A 19,365-nucleotide genomic window follows, 5' to 3' on the forward strand; every position below is an offset into this window, starting at 1 on the left:
CCAAGAAAATGCTGAGTAGGTCACCTAATCTCCCACCCCCAACCTAAAATCTACATTGTCCTCAATGTGAAAGATATGAGCATGCAATGCATTTGGGACAACGAAAAGTAAAAATGAAGTGATGGGAAGATAGTACCTGGATGATGAATCGAGAGACACTTTCCAAGAGATCGCAGCATGGGCATCAATCAGCACGAGAGAGAAGGCAATACAAAAATAACAAAAATAAAATCCTACCTATACCACTTTCGTAGGTGCTCTCGATTGCATTTAGCATATGCATCAAGCCTTTAAACCCCTAGGTTGCCCCTAGTGGACGAGTTGTAGTCTCATGAGGGTTTGCAGTAATGTTAGCCACAAACATTGAACTAACTAATGATAAAAACGAAATGAAATGAAGAGCTGGGTTGCCTCGGAGGAGCGCTAAGTTTACCGTCTTCAGCCAGACAAATAAAGCAACTACCCTAGTCTTATGAAAGTGATAAACCTACCTATACCTCCATCAGACTAGGAGATCAATCCTGGTAAACAGGAGCAGTCAGGGGCATGGACATGTCCTCTGAATCAAATTTCTCGACAAATGGTTTCAATCGATGTCCATTGACTTTAAACTCCTTGCCATTATCGGGATCTCTTATCTCAACGGCCTCATAAGGAAAAATAGTAACAACAATGTGAGGGCCGGTCCAACGAGATCGAAGCTTACCCGGAAAGAGATGTAATCGAGAATTGTACAAAAGGACCTTCTGACCAGGCGTGAATGATTTTCACAAAATATGTTGGTCATGAAATACTTTCATTTTGTCCTTGTAAATTCTCGAATTATCGTACGCATCATTCCGAATTTCTTCAAGTTCATTCAATTGAAGTTTGCGTAGCGAGCCAGCGTTGTCCAAATTGAAATTAAGATTTTTGATCGCCCAGTACGCTTTATGTTCCAGCTCCACAGGCAAGTGACAAGCTTTCCCATAGACAAGTCTAAAGGGAGACATTCCAATAGGGGTTTTAAAGGCAGTACGGTATGCCCATAAGGCGTCGGTCAATCGGATTGACCAATCCTTACGATCTGGGTTAACCGTTTTCTCCAAAATGTGTTTAATTTTCCTATTAGAAATCTCAGCTTACCCACTTGTCTGTGGGTGGTACGGGGTGCTCACCTTATGAGAGATACCATATTTCTTCATTAAGCTCTCAAATGGTTTATTACAAAAGTGTGAGCCCCCATCACTAATGATGGCTCGAGGCGTTCCGAATCGAGAAAGGATGTTTTCTTTTAGGAATTTAATGACCGTGTGATGGTCATTAGTTCGACACGGAATCGCTTCGACCCATTTAGTGACATAATCCACAGCGAGCAAAATATACAGATTTCCAAACGATTGGGGGAATGGTCCCATGAAATCGATGCCCCAGCAATCAAATGCTTCAATGATAAGGATGGGATTCAAAGACATCATATTTCGATGGGAAAATGCTCCCAATTTCTGACAACGCTCACAAGCTTTGCAAAACTCATGAGTGTCCCTAAACATAGTGGGCCAGTAAAAGCCACACTGCAGAATCTTGGCCATGGTCTTTTTAGCAGAAAAGTGACCACCACAGGCCTGGGAGTGACAGAAGGAGATGACGCTCTGATGCTCATCATCTGGTACACATCTCCTTAGGATTTAATCTGGGCAATATTTAAATAAATAAGGATCATCCCAGAAAAAGTTGCGCACGTCGGTGAAGAATTTCTTCTTATCTTGCGCAGTCCACTATGTCGGTATGGCACCTGTAGCAAGATAATTAGCAATATCAGCGAACCAAGGTGAATGGGAGACTCTGAACAGTTGTTCATCAGGGAACATGTCGTTGATATGGGTCGTCTCAAGGGAATCAGAGGTATTAAGGCGAGACAGATGGTCGGCCACTATGTTCTCTACTCCCTTTTTATCTTTAATTTCCAAATCAAATTCTTGGATTAGAAGGATCCATCGTATCAGGCGGGGCTTAGAATCATTCTTAGAAAGAAGATACTTAAGTGCCGCATGATCTGTGTAGATAATGATCTTGGATCCGATCAAGTAGGACCTAAATTTATCCAAAGTGAATACTACGGGTAGGAGTTCCTTTTCCATAGTCGAGTAGTTCATTTGGGCAGAATTTGAAGTTCTACTTGCGTAATGAATGACGTAGGGCCTCTTATCTTTTCTCTGGCCTAGAACCGCCCCAAGAGCATAATCAGAAGCGTCACACATAAGCTCAAAAGGAAGGCTCCAATCGGGTGGCTGCATGATGGGTGCAGTGGTTAACATGCCCTTAAGCTTGGTGAAAGCTTCCTGGCATTACTCAGTCCACTCGTATGGTGCATCCTTTTGCAAAAGATTATATAAAGGATGAGAGAGGAGACTAAAGTCCTTTATGAATCGCCTGTAAAATCCTACGTGTCCTAAGAAGGATCGCACGTCTCTGATGTTTTTAGGTGGAGGTAGGTTAGAGATAAGATCGATTTTTACCTTATCTACCTCGATTCCCTTGGACGAGATGATATGCCCAAGGACAATTCCCTTCTGAACCATGAAATGGCACTTCTCCCAATTAAGCACCAAGTTCTTTTCTTCACATCTTTTCAGCACACATTTAAGACTTTCCAAGCACTTGCTGAAAGATGGACCGTAAACAGAGAAATCGTCCATGAAGACCTCTAGATATTGCCCCACCATATCAGAAAAGATACTAAGCATACATCGCTGAAAGGTGGCTGGGGCATTACATAGTCTGAATGGCATCCTTCGGTAGGCAAAGGTGCCATAGGGACATGTAAATGTGGTCTTTTCCTGGTCTTCAGGGGCTATCTCTATCTGGTTGTAGCCCGAATACCCATTAAGGAAACTGTAATAGGAATGACCAGCTAACCTTTCCAGGATTTGATTAATGAATGGTAAAGGAAAGTGGTCTTTCCTTGTGACGGTATTCAACTTTCTGTAGTCAATGCACATTCTCCAACTAGTAGTGACTCTAGTTGGCACGAGTTCATTATTAGCATTGGCTACGATGGTGATTTTGGACTTCTTAGGGACCACTTGAGCTGGACCCACCCATTGACTATCAGATATAGGGTATATGATACCCACGTCCAATAGTTTAAGAACCTCGGCTTTAACCACTTCCTTCATGTTTGGGTTTAGTCTACATTGTGGTTACCGAGCAGTTTTTGCATTATCCTCAAGATATATGCGGTGAGTACAAATCGAGGGATCGATTCCCTTGAGGTCCGCTATTGTCCATCCCAGGGCTCCTTTACGCTCAATGAGAGTAGATATGAGCATATTCTCCTGTTCTTTCTCCAGGTGGGCAGAGATCACCACCGGGTATGTCTCATCTTGACCTAAATAGGCATATTTCAAATTAGAGGGTAAAGGTTTTAGGTCAAGCTTCGGCGGCTTGAGGTTAGACGATAGAGGCACTACATCGGTTTATGGCAATTCTTCAAATTGTGGCCTCCACCGGTTAACTTCAAGTACCGGTGCAGTATCAAGCAAGGTGCACGTCTCCCTAATCATGTCATCATCAAAATCATGGGAGTGAGCCAAGCACGTCTCTAGATGGTCGGAGGACAAGGTCAGAGGTGTCGTATCTTCCACGAAAGAGTCAATCATGTTAATGTCGTGGAAATCGTCATCCTCCTCTAAGTTTCTGCCGTTATTGAAAAAGATGTTTGATTTCAATGTCATATTCTCAAAAGACATAGTCATGACACCATTCCTGCAATTGATAATTGCATTTGAAGTGGCAAGGAATGGGCGGCCAAGAATGACAGGGATCTAAGTGCTTATGTTATTGATGGGTTCGGTGTCCAGGATGATGAAATCTACAAGGTAGTAAAATCTATCAACTTGGACCAACACATCCTCAATTATCCCTCTTGATACACGAACAGAGCGATCAGCAAATTGTAGTGTGGTTAGGGTGGGTTTTAATTCACCCAAACCTAACTGTTTGTATACTGAGTAGGGAATCAGATTGACGCTCGCTCTTAAGTCAAGAAGTGCGTGATCAATTCGATGGTTCTCGATTACACATGATATGGTTGGGCTACCGGGATCTTTGAATTTCTGTGGCACGTCTTGCTTTAGGATAGCACTCACTTTCTCAGTCAAGAAAATTTTCTTTTGAATACTTTGCCGTCTTTTGGTCGTGCATAAGTCTTTCAGAAATTTGGCATATGAAGGAATTTATTTCACGACATCAAGTAGAGGAATGTTGACTTTCACTTGTTTCAACACCTCTAGGATATCCTGAGAGTTAGAGAGAGGTTTTGGTGAAACCAACCGTTGGGGGAACGGAGCAACTGGCTTCTCTAGAAGTTCCGATTCTAATTTTTGTGGGGCATCACTGGATCCATCATTGTTATCCTCTTCTGGTTCTTGAGGCTTTTCGGGTCCAACTGGAAGAGTTTTATCAATGATCTTTCCACTCCTAAGAGTGGTGATGGATTTAGCGAGCCCCATTTGATTTGAAGAGCTGGGATCATTAATCTCGTACTGCGGTTTAGGATTGGGGAGAGGTTGTGCAGGAAGCATCCCCTTTTCTATAACCGTCATACGAGAATCTATCTTTTGCATAAAATCTGTAATTCCCCGCATTGCCTGAGCCAGCTCTTGTATGGAATTTTGAACCGGTTCCTCTTGAGGTTTCACTTGATTTGGATTTTGATTGAAGAAACCTTCAGGGGTAGTCGTTTGTCCATTCCTCCAACTAAAGTTTGGATGATTTTTCCAACCAGGATTGTACGTATTGGAGTTAGGTCCAGTAAAAGGTCTTTGATAGTTTACGACATTAGCTTGTTCATTCAACACTCCTCGAAAGGCGGGTATTGTAGGGCAATTCTCAGTTGTATGAATGTTGCAATCACAGATGCCGCAAACAATTTCATTAACCTTATCCTTCTTTCCTTCCATGGCCTCAACTTTCCTTATGAGCGTAGTCACTTTACACTTGAGATCATCCTCTTCTTTCAGGAGATATAATCTACCTTTCTCCTTTAATTGAGTCGGCCTAGACGTGGTGTTCGACTTTGGGTAATAGTCCCATGATTGTGTTTTTTCAGCAAGACTATCGAGGTAATCCCATACCTCGTCAACATCTTTATTAATGAACTCTCCATTACACATTGTCTCGACCATTTGGAGCATTGAATATGTCAGTCCATCATAGAAAAAATTTGTAATGCGCCACGTTTCAAATCCGTGTTGTGGGCATGAACTGACCAAATCTTTGAACCTTTCCCAACATTGGAAGAATGTTTCATCTTCCTTTTGGGCAAAGTTCATGATTGCTTTTCTGAGGGTAATCGTTTTATAATGTGGGAAGAATTTTTTTATGAATTTCCTCTGCATGTCGTTCCATGTGCCAATGGATCTAGGACGTAGTGAATGTAACCACGTCTTAGCTTTCTCTTTTAAGGAAAAAGGAAAGAGTTTCAGCCTAATTGTATCCTCAGATACATTAGGAAAACATAATGTAGCTATAATCTCATCGAACTCATGCAAATGTAAATATGGACTTTCTAATTCAAGTCCATGGAATTTGGGAAGGAGTTGGATAACTCCTGGCTTGATGTCCATTTGTCCTGTGTTTTCAGAGAAAATCATACATGAGGGCATACTCACTCCCGCCGGTTGTAGATAATCTCGTAAAGTACAAGGCGGGAGTGCCTGATGCACCTCATTCTCATCTTGGGTATCCTCCACCCTGGGTGGAAGTAGAGGAGGTTGGTCTTCGGCCATAACTTCAATTAACTCAGGGGATTTCAAGTAGTGTCTAGTCCTGCGATGGATAGTCAACCCCTCAACCAATCCTCCTTCAGTCAAGAGACGTCGAGTGTTGTCACGGGCCCACTTGGGCATGAAACACTCGCAGCCCTCAATCAAATTCAAAGCCTAATCCTAAGAAAGGAAAAGAAAATCTAGAAAGAATGAGAGAGAGAGTTGGAAAGAAATTACCAAATTGAAGCCCCTAAGTTAAGGACCTGCAAAAGAAAACAAACAAGTCAGTTCTAAAGAGAATGTCTAGAATTAGAAAATCCTTAAAAAGGAAGAAAGTCCTAAACTAGAAAGTAAATTAAAAAGAGATATGAAAAATAGAAAGTAGAGAGAAAGAACTTACCGAATTAGAAATTCCTATTTTAAAGGCCTACACAATAGGAAAGTTAGTTTCTAAACAAAAATTCCATAAGTAAAAAATTTCTAAAAGTAAATTAGGAAACAAAGTTAGATTCTAAAAGAGTTAAAATTAGAAAGTTTCTAAAATAGAAGAAAGATGAATTAGTTTCTAAAATTAGAAAAATTTTCTAAAAAGGGAAATAACTAACCTAGTTTCTAAAAATAAAGATGGAAGTTCCAAAAAATAAACACCTTCCTAAAAATAGAAAAATACTAGAATTAAAAATTTTTAAAATTTAAACCCTAATTCTAAAAAGTAGAAAAAGTAGAGAGATTAGGAAGGAATTACCAATTTAGAAACTTATGTCAGGATCCTACAAAACAGGAAAGCAAGTTAGTTCTAGAAATCAAATAAAAGTCTACAACTAAAGTTAGTCAAATTCTAATCTTAAATTAATTCTAAACCTAATTAATTTCAGAAAATCGCAACCGTCAGTCCCTGGCAACGGCGCCAAAAACTTGTTCACTCCCCAAGTATAGGGTTGTGATGTAGTAATAAACTCGGTGAGATCCAGGTCGAATCCACAGGGACTGAAAATTGTACGTGATCTGGAACTAACTAGATCTAGAACTAGTAAAAGATGTAATCTAAATCAAATAGAATTTAAGGAATAATTATGGGATAATTATCGAAAACTTAAGAAATTCAGAGGAAGGAAACTAGGGATTCAGAGGATCCATCTGTAGAGATCAGGGAGGTCTTATGCCTGCATCAAGAATTATTGAATTTAAACTGAACTTACTTGATCTGGTTTTCAAGAGATGAAAGGTATATGAATTAGAATGGATTCCATCATCTAACCATGCCCAGGAGACAAAAGCAAACAATATGATTAAACTAATTACCAACCAATCAATAGTGCATGAAAGTTAGGAAGGGTATCGTCATCCGACCATGCCCATGAGACGATGGTGAACAATAGGGCTTCCTGACGTCATAAACATAAAAGGAAAGGAACATGCTCAAAGCTATCACAGACCCATTGTAATTTCAGTCACAATAGACCATTAAAAACTACAAACATTCCCTTAATAATTAAACCATAATCAAGTTCAATTCACGATTAAATAGTTAAATCAACAAATAGAGTCTCCCATCTCACTACAAGCTTCACCTCTTAGCCCTAGCTAAGAGGTTTAGCCCGTCATGATGCGGCTAACCTTAAACAAAAATAAAAAGAAAAAAACCTTTTCCTCTCTATCTCTCTCCCTGCTCCACGTCAGCCCCAAACCGTGCTCACGTCCAACTTCAAGATTCCTATCGCCCCATTCTCTTTCTTCTCCTCTCTCATTTATAAAAGACCCAAGGCCGGTGGCTTGGAGCGTGGAGAGGTCCAGTTGGAGACGGAACTCTGTGCGCAAAAATACAGTCAGCCGCACTCCTTGAGTAGCAAAAACCCTCCCCTGCGTAAATCTTGCTACGCAGTCAAGAAAACAGCGCCCCTCTACTCCCACTTTCCTTGCTTTCTTTCTAAAAGGAGAACGTCCTCTAGGATTTTTTTGGCAGTCCTACATGATGAATGGTTCAGATCAGCCGTCGATCGCCCCCAAGAGCGCACAACCTGCCGCAAAAATCGGACAGCGTCCGGCGCAAAAATAGGGCCTGCGTATCGTTACGCTGTGACGATGGTGGGGTCCACAATCAGCTTCAAATGATCAATCCAAGCCGTCCACCGGATTTATCTCGATTTTTAGGTCAGAATGGGCCGGTTTTTGTCGAGTTTTGGTGTGGTCCACCGATGTTTTTCTTCCACCGTCTATCGTCCGTTTTAACAGATGAAATCAAATATCCATCATCTTTCAGGATTCCACCACCTAGGCGATGGTTAGAGGACCTATAGGATTCTGATAGACGGTCCAGATCGGACCTTTAAGTCACGATGGTGGCCCACAAGGCTGGACCGCAGGTCCCTGTTGCCCGATTTCGCACAGCAGAAAACTAGAGTCGGGTCAGCGCTTGTTGACCGAATTGGCTCACTTCGTGCACGGCGAGTGCACGGCTTCTGTGCACTCCACCTTCATAGGGTGGGTCTCGCCCTGATGTATATGCAAAATTCAATCCATCCATCCACTTTTTCACCTCATGTATACCGTTGAAACCAAAATTGGAGCGCATCCCGATATCAGGTGGGCCTTAATTCACTAATTTATAGGCTGATCTGTCCATTGGGACACTTTCAGAGGGATCCGATGGTTCAAATTTTACTTGTACGGTTCATTTATGATCCTCAGGTCACATATGGAGTTTCGAGCTAAATGGATGGTGAAAACCTTGTGATCTTGCATTCTAGCTGACTTTTAGGCCACTTGAGCTTCAGCTTCTCAATTTCCTTGGATCTCTAGTGTGTAAATCCGTCGATCTTGGTCCCATAGAGTCCGTACCTTGCCTTGGTAAATTTTGAGTGTTAACTCCAGACTTTTAGCACCTTATTTCGATCCAAGCTCGTAAATATAATCCACATCACAAATACGATTAAACGAGCCATTAAACAGTATCGTACTTGTGAATTCGAGTAATAATTGGGGTCTGATATGCAATATTTGACCCTCAACATGAGGAAAGGGAGTGAAAGCAACGGCAGTGAAGCAGCAGTGGAAAGGGAGAGGAAAAGAAAACAGTTGAAAGAGAGAGGAAAAGCAGTAGCAGTGAAAAGGAGGGGTATTTTCATCCTGAAATTCGTAATCCGCACGTGTAGGTCTAAGTTGCAAAACAAAGTTTGCCTTCTTTCATAGAAAACGGCTGGATAAAAGGTGGGGTTTACAGTCCTAAATTTCTCCCTCGGATGCTACATGGGGCCCACTATGATCTTTGTGAGAAATGCCCAGTCCATCCGTGTCGAGGGTATAACAAATGAAGAGAATCCAAAACTCATGTGTGAAGTGGGCTACACTATGGGAAAAAAGGAAACCGAACGACCAACATTGGAACATTCATAAAGCTACAGTAGTTTTCCATCAGGTTAAGTTTTTGTGTTTTCAATTCATCAAAAATGATCTTTGTATTTTCTCTTTATCCGTATATGGTTGACCATCTAGGTATGTTTGACCTTATCTAATGGTGCGCATTCAATCATCACTGCATCCTGTGGCGTGGTACATCTGAGATTTGGATCTGCTTAATGTTTGGAATCCCGTCTTAAAATGAGCTGGAAAAATATAATGGACGGCGTGGATAATACAACAAATCCTCAATAATGTTGCCCGCACGGGTAAGGGTTGGTATTACCCGAGTAGCACCTTATCTGCTTCCATTCCGGGTTAATATCTCTTCACTTTGGGTATTTAAACAGCTGAGGTTTCCCCTCCCAGTCTTTCTATGTAAGCTGCAGAGCGACACCTCCCACTCCTCAGCGCAAGTTAGCAGGTACTCTCTCTTTCTTTCTGGTATTGAGTGTTTGGGCTCCAAATTGCAATTTCATCACTTTCAGGTTGTACTAGAAAGCAAATGAAATAGCAATTTGAGGTCTAATTTCTCGTTATGGAAACGTAAACGAATCTGGTAATTGTTTTTTTGTTGCTTGAACTGCATATTTGTGTTTCAATTCATGTTTGCATCCAAACACGGCCTAATCTAATCCTATTTGGGATGTGCCAAGTACAGAGCATGAGTGGGTCTGAGGTCAGGATCATTGTTTGAAAAATCGGTTACCACATAGCCATCTTGTTCCCGCATCAGCCCTCCTTTCGCTGACCAGAAAAATGGGCCGTATGGGACTGTATCGGCTGCTATGGCTGATACAGGCTGTAACGGGTCTGATGCAGCGATAAAGGCCCTCTTTTGTTGTTGTTTTTTTTTTTTTTTTTTTGGTTTCTCTCTTTCGTTCTTGCAACTTCTTTCTTCATTCTAAGCATTAAAGAGGATTAGAAACTCATCTTAGACTAAATTTAGGCATTTTTTGGATCAGAAAACAATATTTGAGTGGGATTTAATTCTCAAAGAAAAAAAAAAAAAGGAGTGGGATTCGACGAATCAAAGCACAGTGGCCATTATGGATGAAATTGGAAAAAGGAATAAACCATCACCTTTTATTTTCTTCTTTTTTTTTTTTTGGGTTGTATTTCAATGTAATGGGCTACAATCTACCAAATCATGCTTGGTTTGTGTTTGATTAGGGCCTATTTGGTTTTTGTTTATCAGGACATGAATTGCCTGTAACCCCAATTACAAGAATCCTTTTTATTTTTTTTTGAAGACACAGGGTGTCCCCACCTCCTTTTGAAGTAAGACTAATCCATGCGAATACACGCAATCACCCACAACCATGTGTATTGGGTAAAGCCAAGGAGGGGAATCGAACCCTCACCTGTAGGGAGCAAACCTACGGTGAAGACCATTCGCCCAATTACAAGAATCCTTGACGTGGCCCAATGAAAAAGCACCATGCGGCCGTGAAAGGAGAAAAACATTATTTCGCTCAGAAGAATCTTTGCTTTTGATTGTGGGCTCCACCTCTGACATGCGCACTTGACGCTTTTTTATTGGGCCATCTCAGGTTTATGCGAGATTCTTTTAACTCCTAGTTAAAGGCAATTCGCATCTTCTTTAGCAAGTCAGGTTCAATGGTGATATTCTTGTCAAAGAATAGTCTAATGCATCGTCAAATACAGGTTTGTGCAATAAAAAATGATTGGAATTTCCCCCTGTCGTTTAGTTAGAAAATCACTTGGTGGGATTGTTGTCAAAGGAGACTCTTCTAACATTATAAAATCAGTGAAAGATACGGATTTAATGCTTTGGGACTTGTTTTATATTTAATGAGATCAGATCTCTTTCCTTGTTGCTACACATTCTTGGTCACTCATGTAGAACAAAAGAAAAACAGAAAAATGATAGATGCTTGTGTTTTACATTCCTTTTTTCCAGTAAATTTTCATTTGTTTGGCCAAAAGAATCGACTAATACAGCCCTGTATAGTCTGATGCAGTCTGATATACCCAATATCATATTGATTTTCGGCCCTGACATTCCCTTATACCAATATTTAAATCCTTGATAAATATTAGTAATGGAAAAAAAATGTTATAAAAAATGAGGCATTTAATCTCTTGGCTTCCATGTTGGAATTCTCTGCTTCCAAATTTGCTTAAGATTACACAGCGGCTGTTCGTTATTTACTCGGAAAGTTGATGCCTGACTTTGTGATTATGGTAATAACGATTTCTTCCTATTTCATGGCAGTAATATTCAGTAGATATGTTTGCAACAACATTATTTTCACGTGATATTTAGAAGTGCTTGCTTGCAATCAATCTACTGGAGTTTAGCAGAACTTTTTTATGGGTCTTCAGAACACATCAAGTCCTTCTAAAACACTGGATGGGGTTCATGGAGTGCATTTACTTCCCCATTCGCCATTCACAGCTTGTGAGATTTCTCAGCACGAGGATTGCAATCTCTCCACATATGAAAGCTCCAGGCCGTTTGCAGCAAACCAACGATTGTTAATGACGTAAGTCCCTAAATCAAAATCATCATCATCGAAGTCTTATCCCAACTAGTTGGGGTTGGCTACACACTAAGGTATATCATCACCATCACCAAAGCCTTATCCCAACTAGTTGGGGTTGGCTACATGAATCCTGTCATTCAATTCTCTAAGATGTGTGCGTGTGCCCGTGCATGTATGTGCTTGTGCGCGTCTCTATTTTCATCTAGTGTTGGTTTGATGCTTCCTGAATGATGAGGACATCAGACCCTTTAAAGTTTATCAAAGACGAAGGCAGCTGATGAATACATCTTTATGGCTCAAAGATGGTTTGTGGCACAACCAATGAGGATTTTCAAGACCTTATACATGTCTCTAGATTAATTGAAGGCCCCACATTAGGAGGACACATGTGTAGGATGAGTTAGAAGACTGATCTGTTACGTGAGATTATTTATTTATTTATTAGAAAGCTTTGTTTTGTGCGTTTTTTTTTTTTTTTTTTTTTTTTTTTTTTAAATTTTTATTATAGGGCTAGTTTAGTCATTTTCTTTTAAATTTGAATTTTATAAATAGGGTGTTTTCTACCGTAAACCTAATAATGTTTTGGTTTTTAATGAAAGCTTGATGCCTCCTTCCCCTTTCTCTCTGTGGTAATCTCTTCTATTCCCCTAATCTCTTCTTCTTCTAAATTCTATTTCTAGCCCTCTAACCTTCTTATTCCCTTTTTATGCCTAAGATTCTTTGATTGCTATTGACCCTGAAAATATGAGAATTGATTCGAACCCTCTCTCAGATTTTTCAGCCGTCCTTATTCCAGAAATCCTTTGATTTCCTGGACTAGAGAAGTTGCATTGATTGTTGGATTGAAACTATGCAAGATCGGGAGGTCCTATCACTCACCGGATCCAATCCATGCATGATTTAAATACAGTACAGAAGGATTGTGATGATGGTCTGCAACTATTGCATGTTTCCTTTGTTATTATCTTTACTATGATGTGAAATGTTAAATATTTCAATTAATTTTCTTTGTTTATTTGGCTAGATAATTTCTGTGCTCACACATGCATTCTAGTTTAGACCGTTCTGCATCAAATTTGGTATCAAAGCTTTAGGTTTTGCATGGTTTTTTTTAGATTGAGTTATTTGAACTTAGGATCATCTGTTTTCTCATCTAAGATTATCTAGATAATTCCAGATCTACATCCCACCGAAATTGTGAACCTGCTTTTTCAGATTTACAGTCCTGTGAGATATAAATCTGAATTTCCATATTTGTGTTTTCATTTTAGTTAAATCTAAAAATCTACAGCATTCGTACATCATATAGAAATAGGATCATACATCCATATCGAGGTCTGTTCAAACCTTAGAGTCGAGCTTAGGAAAATCGAGTTCGAGTTTTTGGTGTATGCCCACTAGAAGTGTTAAGGGCTTTGGCTAACATCCCATCATGAGTAACGAGCAATTAACCTATCACCCCGCTCAATTACTCCAAAAGATAACTGCCATAGAGACATCCAACAAAAATATTGAACGAAAATTGACTGCCACCGAAACTAGACTTGAGTGATTAGAGGCATCCCAAAGGGGGAACCTTACTGTTGGGGGAGATGTGTAGTCGCAAGCAGGTGGTGTTGGTGAGGAGCCAACCCTTAGACAAACCCCCACCAATGGCGGGCATGTGGGTAGAGAACAGGCATGTCAGGACCTCTTTGATCCTGATGAGAGGGCCATGAAGAATGTAAGGATTGATATCCTGACCTTTGATGGTCGCTTTGACCCCAAGGCATTCATTGATTGGTTAATTGAAATGGTCCACTATTTTGAGTGTCATGAGATGTCAGAGAACCGACAAGTGAGGTTTGCCAAAATGAAGCTTGTGGTGCAAGCGAAGATGTATTGGACCAATAAAGAGCGTATGATTGAACGAGTGGGAGGAGCTCCCGTTGTCCAATGGAGCGAGATGAAAACTATGCTAAGAGAGAAGCATCTCCCTCTCTCTTATCGTTAGAACCTCTAGGAACAATGACAATCTTAACGCTAAGGATCCATGCCTATCAAGGAATACATCACAAAATTTGAGGAATTCATGATGCGGTGTGACATTGATGAAGACCCTCTAGTAACGCTCACGCGTTTCAAGACGGACTTTCGACCGGATCTTCAGCGTGAGCTTTGGGCTCGTCCCGTGACAGATTTGGACGAGATGTACCAAGTAGTGTAGGAATTAGAGTAGTATTTGAAGACTCCTGTCACAAGACAGTTCGATTCTCGAGACTCTAATGTTAGGAATGGTTCCCAGGGAACTAAACCCAACATTGGTAATCAACCTAAGGCGCAGGCGAATGTTACGCCTAGGCCTAGGGATGATAAGGGAAAAAGCGTCCTTGGTGCTGGTCCAGGTGAAGGATAAAATGTGCGATGCTACGAATGTGAGAATATTGGGCATTTTGCAACTCAGTGTCCCACTAATAGCAAAGGAAAAGCCTTAGTCATAGGCGATTCCCAGGATAGCGAATATGAGCAGGGCGAATCTGAAGTTGAAGAATGTCAGCCCGTAGGATCATTGAGTGATGAGGATGAGGTGGGTGATGATGCCAAACTAGCAGTTGCCAAGTGTGTGTAAGCCCAGATTAGAAGTAGTGTTGACTGGCGTTGCAACACTATCTTTCACACGATCGCCAAGTGTGGTGAGAAAAATTGTAAGGTGATAGGGGACAGTGGGAGTTGCCAGAATATAATTTCCACTAGCACCTTAGGCCGTCTAAAGTTAGAGGCCACCCCTCATCTTGATCCATATAAAGTCTCATGAGTAGACAAGACTTCCCTTCCTGTCACCCATCAATATCTTGTACCCATCGAGTTCGGGTCTTATAAGGAGTCCTTGTGATGTGATGTGTTGCCTATGAATGTTGGTCACATCATCCTAGGCAGACCGTTGCTATTCGATAATGACGTCACGATCTACGACCGTTCTAATGCACTTACCTTGCAGAGCATGCAGAGTTGAAAATTAAACCTATGCCACCACAAAACACTGCATATAACAAAGGTGAGAAGGCTAGTGAGCCTAAAGAAGTGAGGAAATCCACACCCAAGTCTCTCCACATCATCACAGCTAAAGAGTTTGAAAGAGAGACTGAGGAGGATTTGACAGTGTATGCCTTAGTGGCTAGAGAGGCTACACTAGAAGTATCAGTAGAGTTACCCCATGAGGTAGCCCCGGTCTTAGAGGAGTACAGAGATGTATTCTCTGAAGATTTGCGGGATGAGTTGCCACCCATGAGGCAGACCGTTGCTATTCGATAATGACGTCACGATCTACGACCGTTCTAATGCACTTACCTTGCAGAGCATGCAGAGTTGAAGAAGCATGTATATGAGCTCCTACGAAAGGGTTTCATTCAGGAGAGCATGAGCCCGTGTGCCGTACCCGCTTTACTGACACTTAAGAAAGACGACACTTGGCGTATGTGTGTGGACAGTAGAACCATGAACAAAATCATGGTCAAGTATAGGTTTCCCATACCTAGGCTTGATGACATATTATACATGATGGCTAAATTCACAATTTTCTCCAAAATAGATCTTAAGAGTGGGTATCACCAAATCTGTATACGCCCTGGTGATGAATGGAAGACAACCTTCAAGATGAAGGATGTGCTGTATAAGTGGTTGGTCATGACTTTAGCTTGATCAACGCTCCCAAAACTTTCATGCGGGTGATGACCCAGGTCTTGAGACCATTCATATGGAAATTCTTAGTAGTGTACTTCGACGATATCCTAATCTATAACACCACTAGAGAATCATACATTGAACATTTGAAGTTGGTTTGTAGTGTCCTTAGGGCGGAGAAATTATACGCTACCATTAAAAAGTGTTCGTTCATGTCTAGTTAGGTTGTGTTCTTAGGGTTTATAGTGTCAGAAGAAGGGATAAGTGCAGACCCAGAGAAAGTCAATGTCATAGTTGATTGGCTTGAACCAAGGAACATCCATGAAGTGCGAAGCTTCCATGGCTTTGTTAAATTCTATCGTCAATTCATTAGGAGTTTTAACACGATTATGGCTCCCATTACAGAGTGTATGAAGAAGGGAGAATTCGTGTGGTCGAAAGCCACAATTAAGGCTTTAAAAGAAATTAAGGACAAGATAGTCGAAGCTCCCGTCACGCGCCTTCCCGACTTTTCTAAAGTCTTTGAAGTTGCGTATGATGCATCTGGTGTTGGTATATGTGGAGTCCTGAGTCAAGAGGGTCATCCTGTTGTCTATTTCAGTGAGAAACTGAATGAGGCAAAACAAAAATACTCTACCTATGATAAGGAATTCTATGCGGTAGTGTAGTCTTTGAGACGTTGGCACCAATACCTCCTACCATAGTAATTTGTCTTATTCTCTGATCATGAGGCCTTACCAAGGTATTTCGTATCGGTAATGGTGGCCGTAACAGTCACACCATTATCGATACGGGTATCAGCCATAATGGTCGATACCGTAATGGTTGAAAATTTTCTTTTGCCCAAAAAATTCTGAAAAAATATATAGAAAATCAAGAATAATGTAAATATTTCAAATATGTATTCATTTTTTGTTTTGAACATGTTTATGGTAGTGTAACGGTCCACTCTTTGGTGAAAGTGTTATATTGGGCCGTCTAGTGAATTGTTTAATATGATTGTCTCTAATGTTTACATATCACAATTAAGCATTAGAACTAGAAATCAGAAAAAGGCATAAATACTGATTTTTCAATTTTTTGAAAAAAAGGCCCTCGGAGAATCTATTCACTCAAATCATTTCAATCCACAATTTTAATCTTAAAAGCTATAGTAAGAGTGGTCGAAATCTGCTATAAAATGATACAGGAGAGTTTCTGGAATGAGAAAAGTGAAAAAGAGGAGGAAAATGAATTTAAATAGAAAAAAAAGTGATCATTTTTCGACTGTCACAGGAGTAACGGTCGTTATGCCCTGTAACGACCTTTACGACCACCGTAATAGCTGATACGGTCTCAAAAAACTAACTGCCCCTTTTCACCCCTGTATCACGTAACGGTCATGGCCGTTACCTATACGTATCGGCCTTTACGGGCGTATCGTAATGGATACGGAACACCTTGGGCCTTACATTATCTTCACTCCCAGAAGAAACTTAACCTAAGACATGCTAAGTGGGTTGCGTTCCTTCAAGAGTATTCGTTTGTCTTGAAACACAAGGCTGGAGTAGAGAATAAACCAGCCGATGTCCTTAGCCGTAAAGTGGTGTTGCTCAATTCTTTGAGTGTAGGAGTTGTCAGCTTTGAGCAACTGAGAGACGAGTACCCCACATGTCCATATTTTGGGGGTACCTATACGTTACTCTCGAGTGATCAGCAAAGTGCAGGGGATTTTGTGTTGAGAGATGGATTCCTTTTTAAAGGAAATCGTTTATGTATTCTCCGTACATCCCTCCGTGAATTCCTCATATGGGAGCTTCATTCGGGAAGGATAGCTGGCCACTTTGGCCGTGATAAGACTATTGCCGTCATAGAGGATCGTTTTTACTGGCCAAGTCTCAAGCGAGATGTCGCCAAAATTTTAGGGCAATGTAGAACGTGTCTGATGGTGAAGCAACAAAAGAAAAATTCTGGATTATATACGCCATTACCTGTGCCACATGCTCCGTGACAAGACAGCATGGATTTTGTGCTTGAGCTTTCCAAAACGATTAAAAAGCACAATTCCATTTTTGTTGTTGTGGACCGCTTCTCTAAGATGGCGCATTTCATCCCATGTTCTAAAACTTCGGATGTGTTTAATATTGTTGAAGTCTTTTTCGATGGCGTGGTCCGTCTCTATGGCTTACATAAAACCATAGTGTCTGACCGTGATGTCAGATTTACCAGCTGTTTTTGGAAGACATTATGGCACATGGTAGGAACATGTTTGCAGTTTTCTATTGCATACCACCCCCAAATTGATGACCAAACCAAGGTGGTTAATCGTAGCCGTGGAAACCTTTTACGATGCTTAGTGGGTGAACATGTGAAATCTTGGGATTTGATTCTACCTATATCTGAGTTCGCCTAAAACAGTTCATTCAATAGATCTACAGGGTTGAGTCCATTTGAAATTGTTAGTGGGTACAAACCTCGAATGCCCATAGACTTGTTACCCATGTCAGTTATCCAAAGATCTTACGAGTCAGCCGATGCATTTGCACGACACATTCATGACTTGCATACACCTTTAAGACATCGAATAAATGTAAGTAATGATAATTATAAATGTTTAGCTGACCAACATCGTAGGTGGACAGAATTTAATGAAGGGGATTTTGTAATGGTTAGGATTAGACCAGACCGGTTTCTTTTGGGTTCCGCTAAGAAATTACAAACTCGAAGTATTAGATCATTCAAAGTATTGTGTAAAATTGGGTCTAATGCGTATAGGGTAGACCTTCAACCTGAAATGGGAATAAATCCGATGATCAATGTGGAAGATCTAGTCCTCTGTCCTCACCCTTCCATTGTTTCTTCCCATCATTGACCACTTTCCAACTTTACTTCTCAACCCATTCCACCCCTTCCACCGTCAATTTTCCGTAAGGAAGAGATTGAAGGGATAATGGATGTGGAGATTGTTTCCATATGAGATGGGGGCTTCCAAAGGTACCTTGTCAAATGGAAGAACAAGCCACCATCTGATTCCACATGGCTTACAGAAGTGGAATTGCAGTGGATTGATTCGGACCTTCTTGAGATGCACAAAAGTTTTAACTTGTCGGATACGAGTTGTTCTCACCCGAGGGGAGTTGATGAGGACATCAGACCTTTCAAAGTTTATCAAAGACGAAAGTGGCTGACGAATACATCTTTATGGCTTGAAGATGGTTCGTGGCACAACCAATGAGGATTTTGAAGACCTTACACGTGTCCCTGGATTAATTGAAGGCCACACATTAGGACACACGTGTATGATGAGTTAGAAGACTGATCTATTACGCTGGATTTGTTTTATTTATTTATTAGAAAGCTTTGTTTTGCACTTTTTTTTTCCTTTTGTTATAGGGGTAGTTTAGTCATTTTCTTTTAAATCCGAATTTTTATAAATAGAGTGTTTTCTACCCTAAACCTAATATTTTTATTTATTATTATTTTTTTAATGAAAGCTTGGTACTTCCTCTTTCTCTATGTAGTAATTTCTTCTCTTCCCCTAATCTCTTCTCTTCTTCTAAATTCTATTTCTAGCCCTCCAACTTTCTTCTTCTCTTTCTATGCCTAGTATTCTTTGATTGCTATTGATCTTGAAAATCTGAGAATTGATCCAACTCTCTCTCAGATTTTCTAACCGTCCCTATTCTAGAAATCATTTGATTTCCTGTACTAGAGAAGCTGTATTGATTATTGGATTGAAACCATGCAAGATCGAGAGGTCCCATCCCTCGCCGGATCCAATCCATGCATGATTTGAATACGGTACCACAGGATTGTGATGATGGTCTGCAACCATTGCATGTTTCTTTTGTTCTTATCTTTACTATGATGTGGAATGTTAAATATTTCAATTGATTTGCTTAGTTTATTTCGCTGGATAATTTCTGTGCTCACTCATGCTTTCTAGTTAGACCGTCCTGCATCACCGAACCTTTCATCAACATATGAATTCTCCTGTTTCTTGTACTTATATATATATATATATATCTATCTCAGAATTATGGTTCTCATGTGATGGCACATATTCTAGT

General features: G+C 40.6%; 1 protein-coding gene and 1 non-coding gene across 5 annotated transcripts in view; both read left to right on the forward strand.

The window, feature by feature from the left end:
* The first annotated feature begins 5,226 nt into the window (after window positions 1–5,226).
* Window positions 5,227–5,333, forward strand: LOC131228470 (small nucleolar RNA R71). Its single transcript, XR_009162973.1, has one exon. It is a non-coding gene; the product is annotated as a small nucleolar RNA R71 (small nucleolar RNA).
* A 4,052-nt stretch (window positions 5,334–9,385) lies between these two features.
* Window positions 9,386–19,365, forward strand: part of LOC131227894 (uncharacterized) — a 35,463-nt gene continuing 25,483 nt past the window's right edge. For 3 of the 4 annotated variants that reach the window (XM_058223723.1, XM_058223725.1, XM_058223726.1), the window contains exons 1-2: window positions 9,430–9,570; window positions 11,386–11,656. In XM_058223723.1, the coding sequence (XP_058079706.1) occupies window positions 11,484–11,656 (173 nt within the window). In that variant the 5' untranslated portion in view covers window positions 9,430–9,570; window positions 11,386–11,483. Of the gene's footprint in view, window positions 9,571–11,385; window positions 11,657–19,365 lie in introns of all 4 variants that reach the window. The other variant, XM_058223724.1, reaches the window with a different exon arrangement.

Source organism: Magnolia sinica, chromosome 15 (assembly GCF_029962835.1).
Source record: "Magnolia sinica isolate HGM2019 chromosome 15, MsV1, whole genome shotgun sequence".
Classification (NCBI taxonomy): Eukaryota; Viridiplantae; Streptophyta; class Magnoliopsida; order Magnoliales; family Magnoliaceae; genus Magnolia; species Magnolia sinica.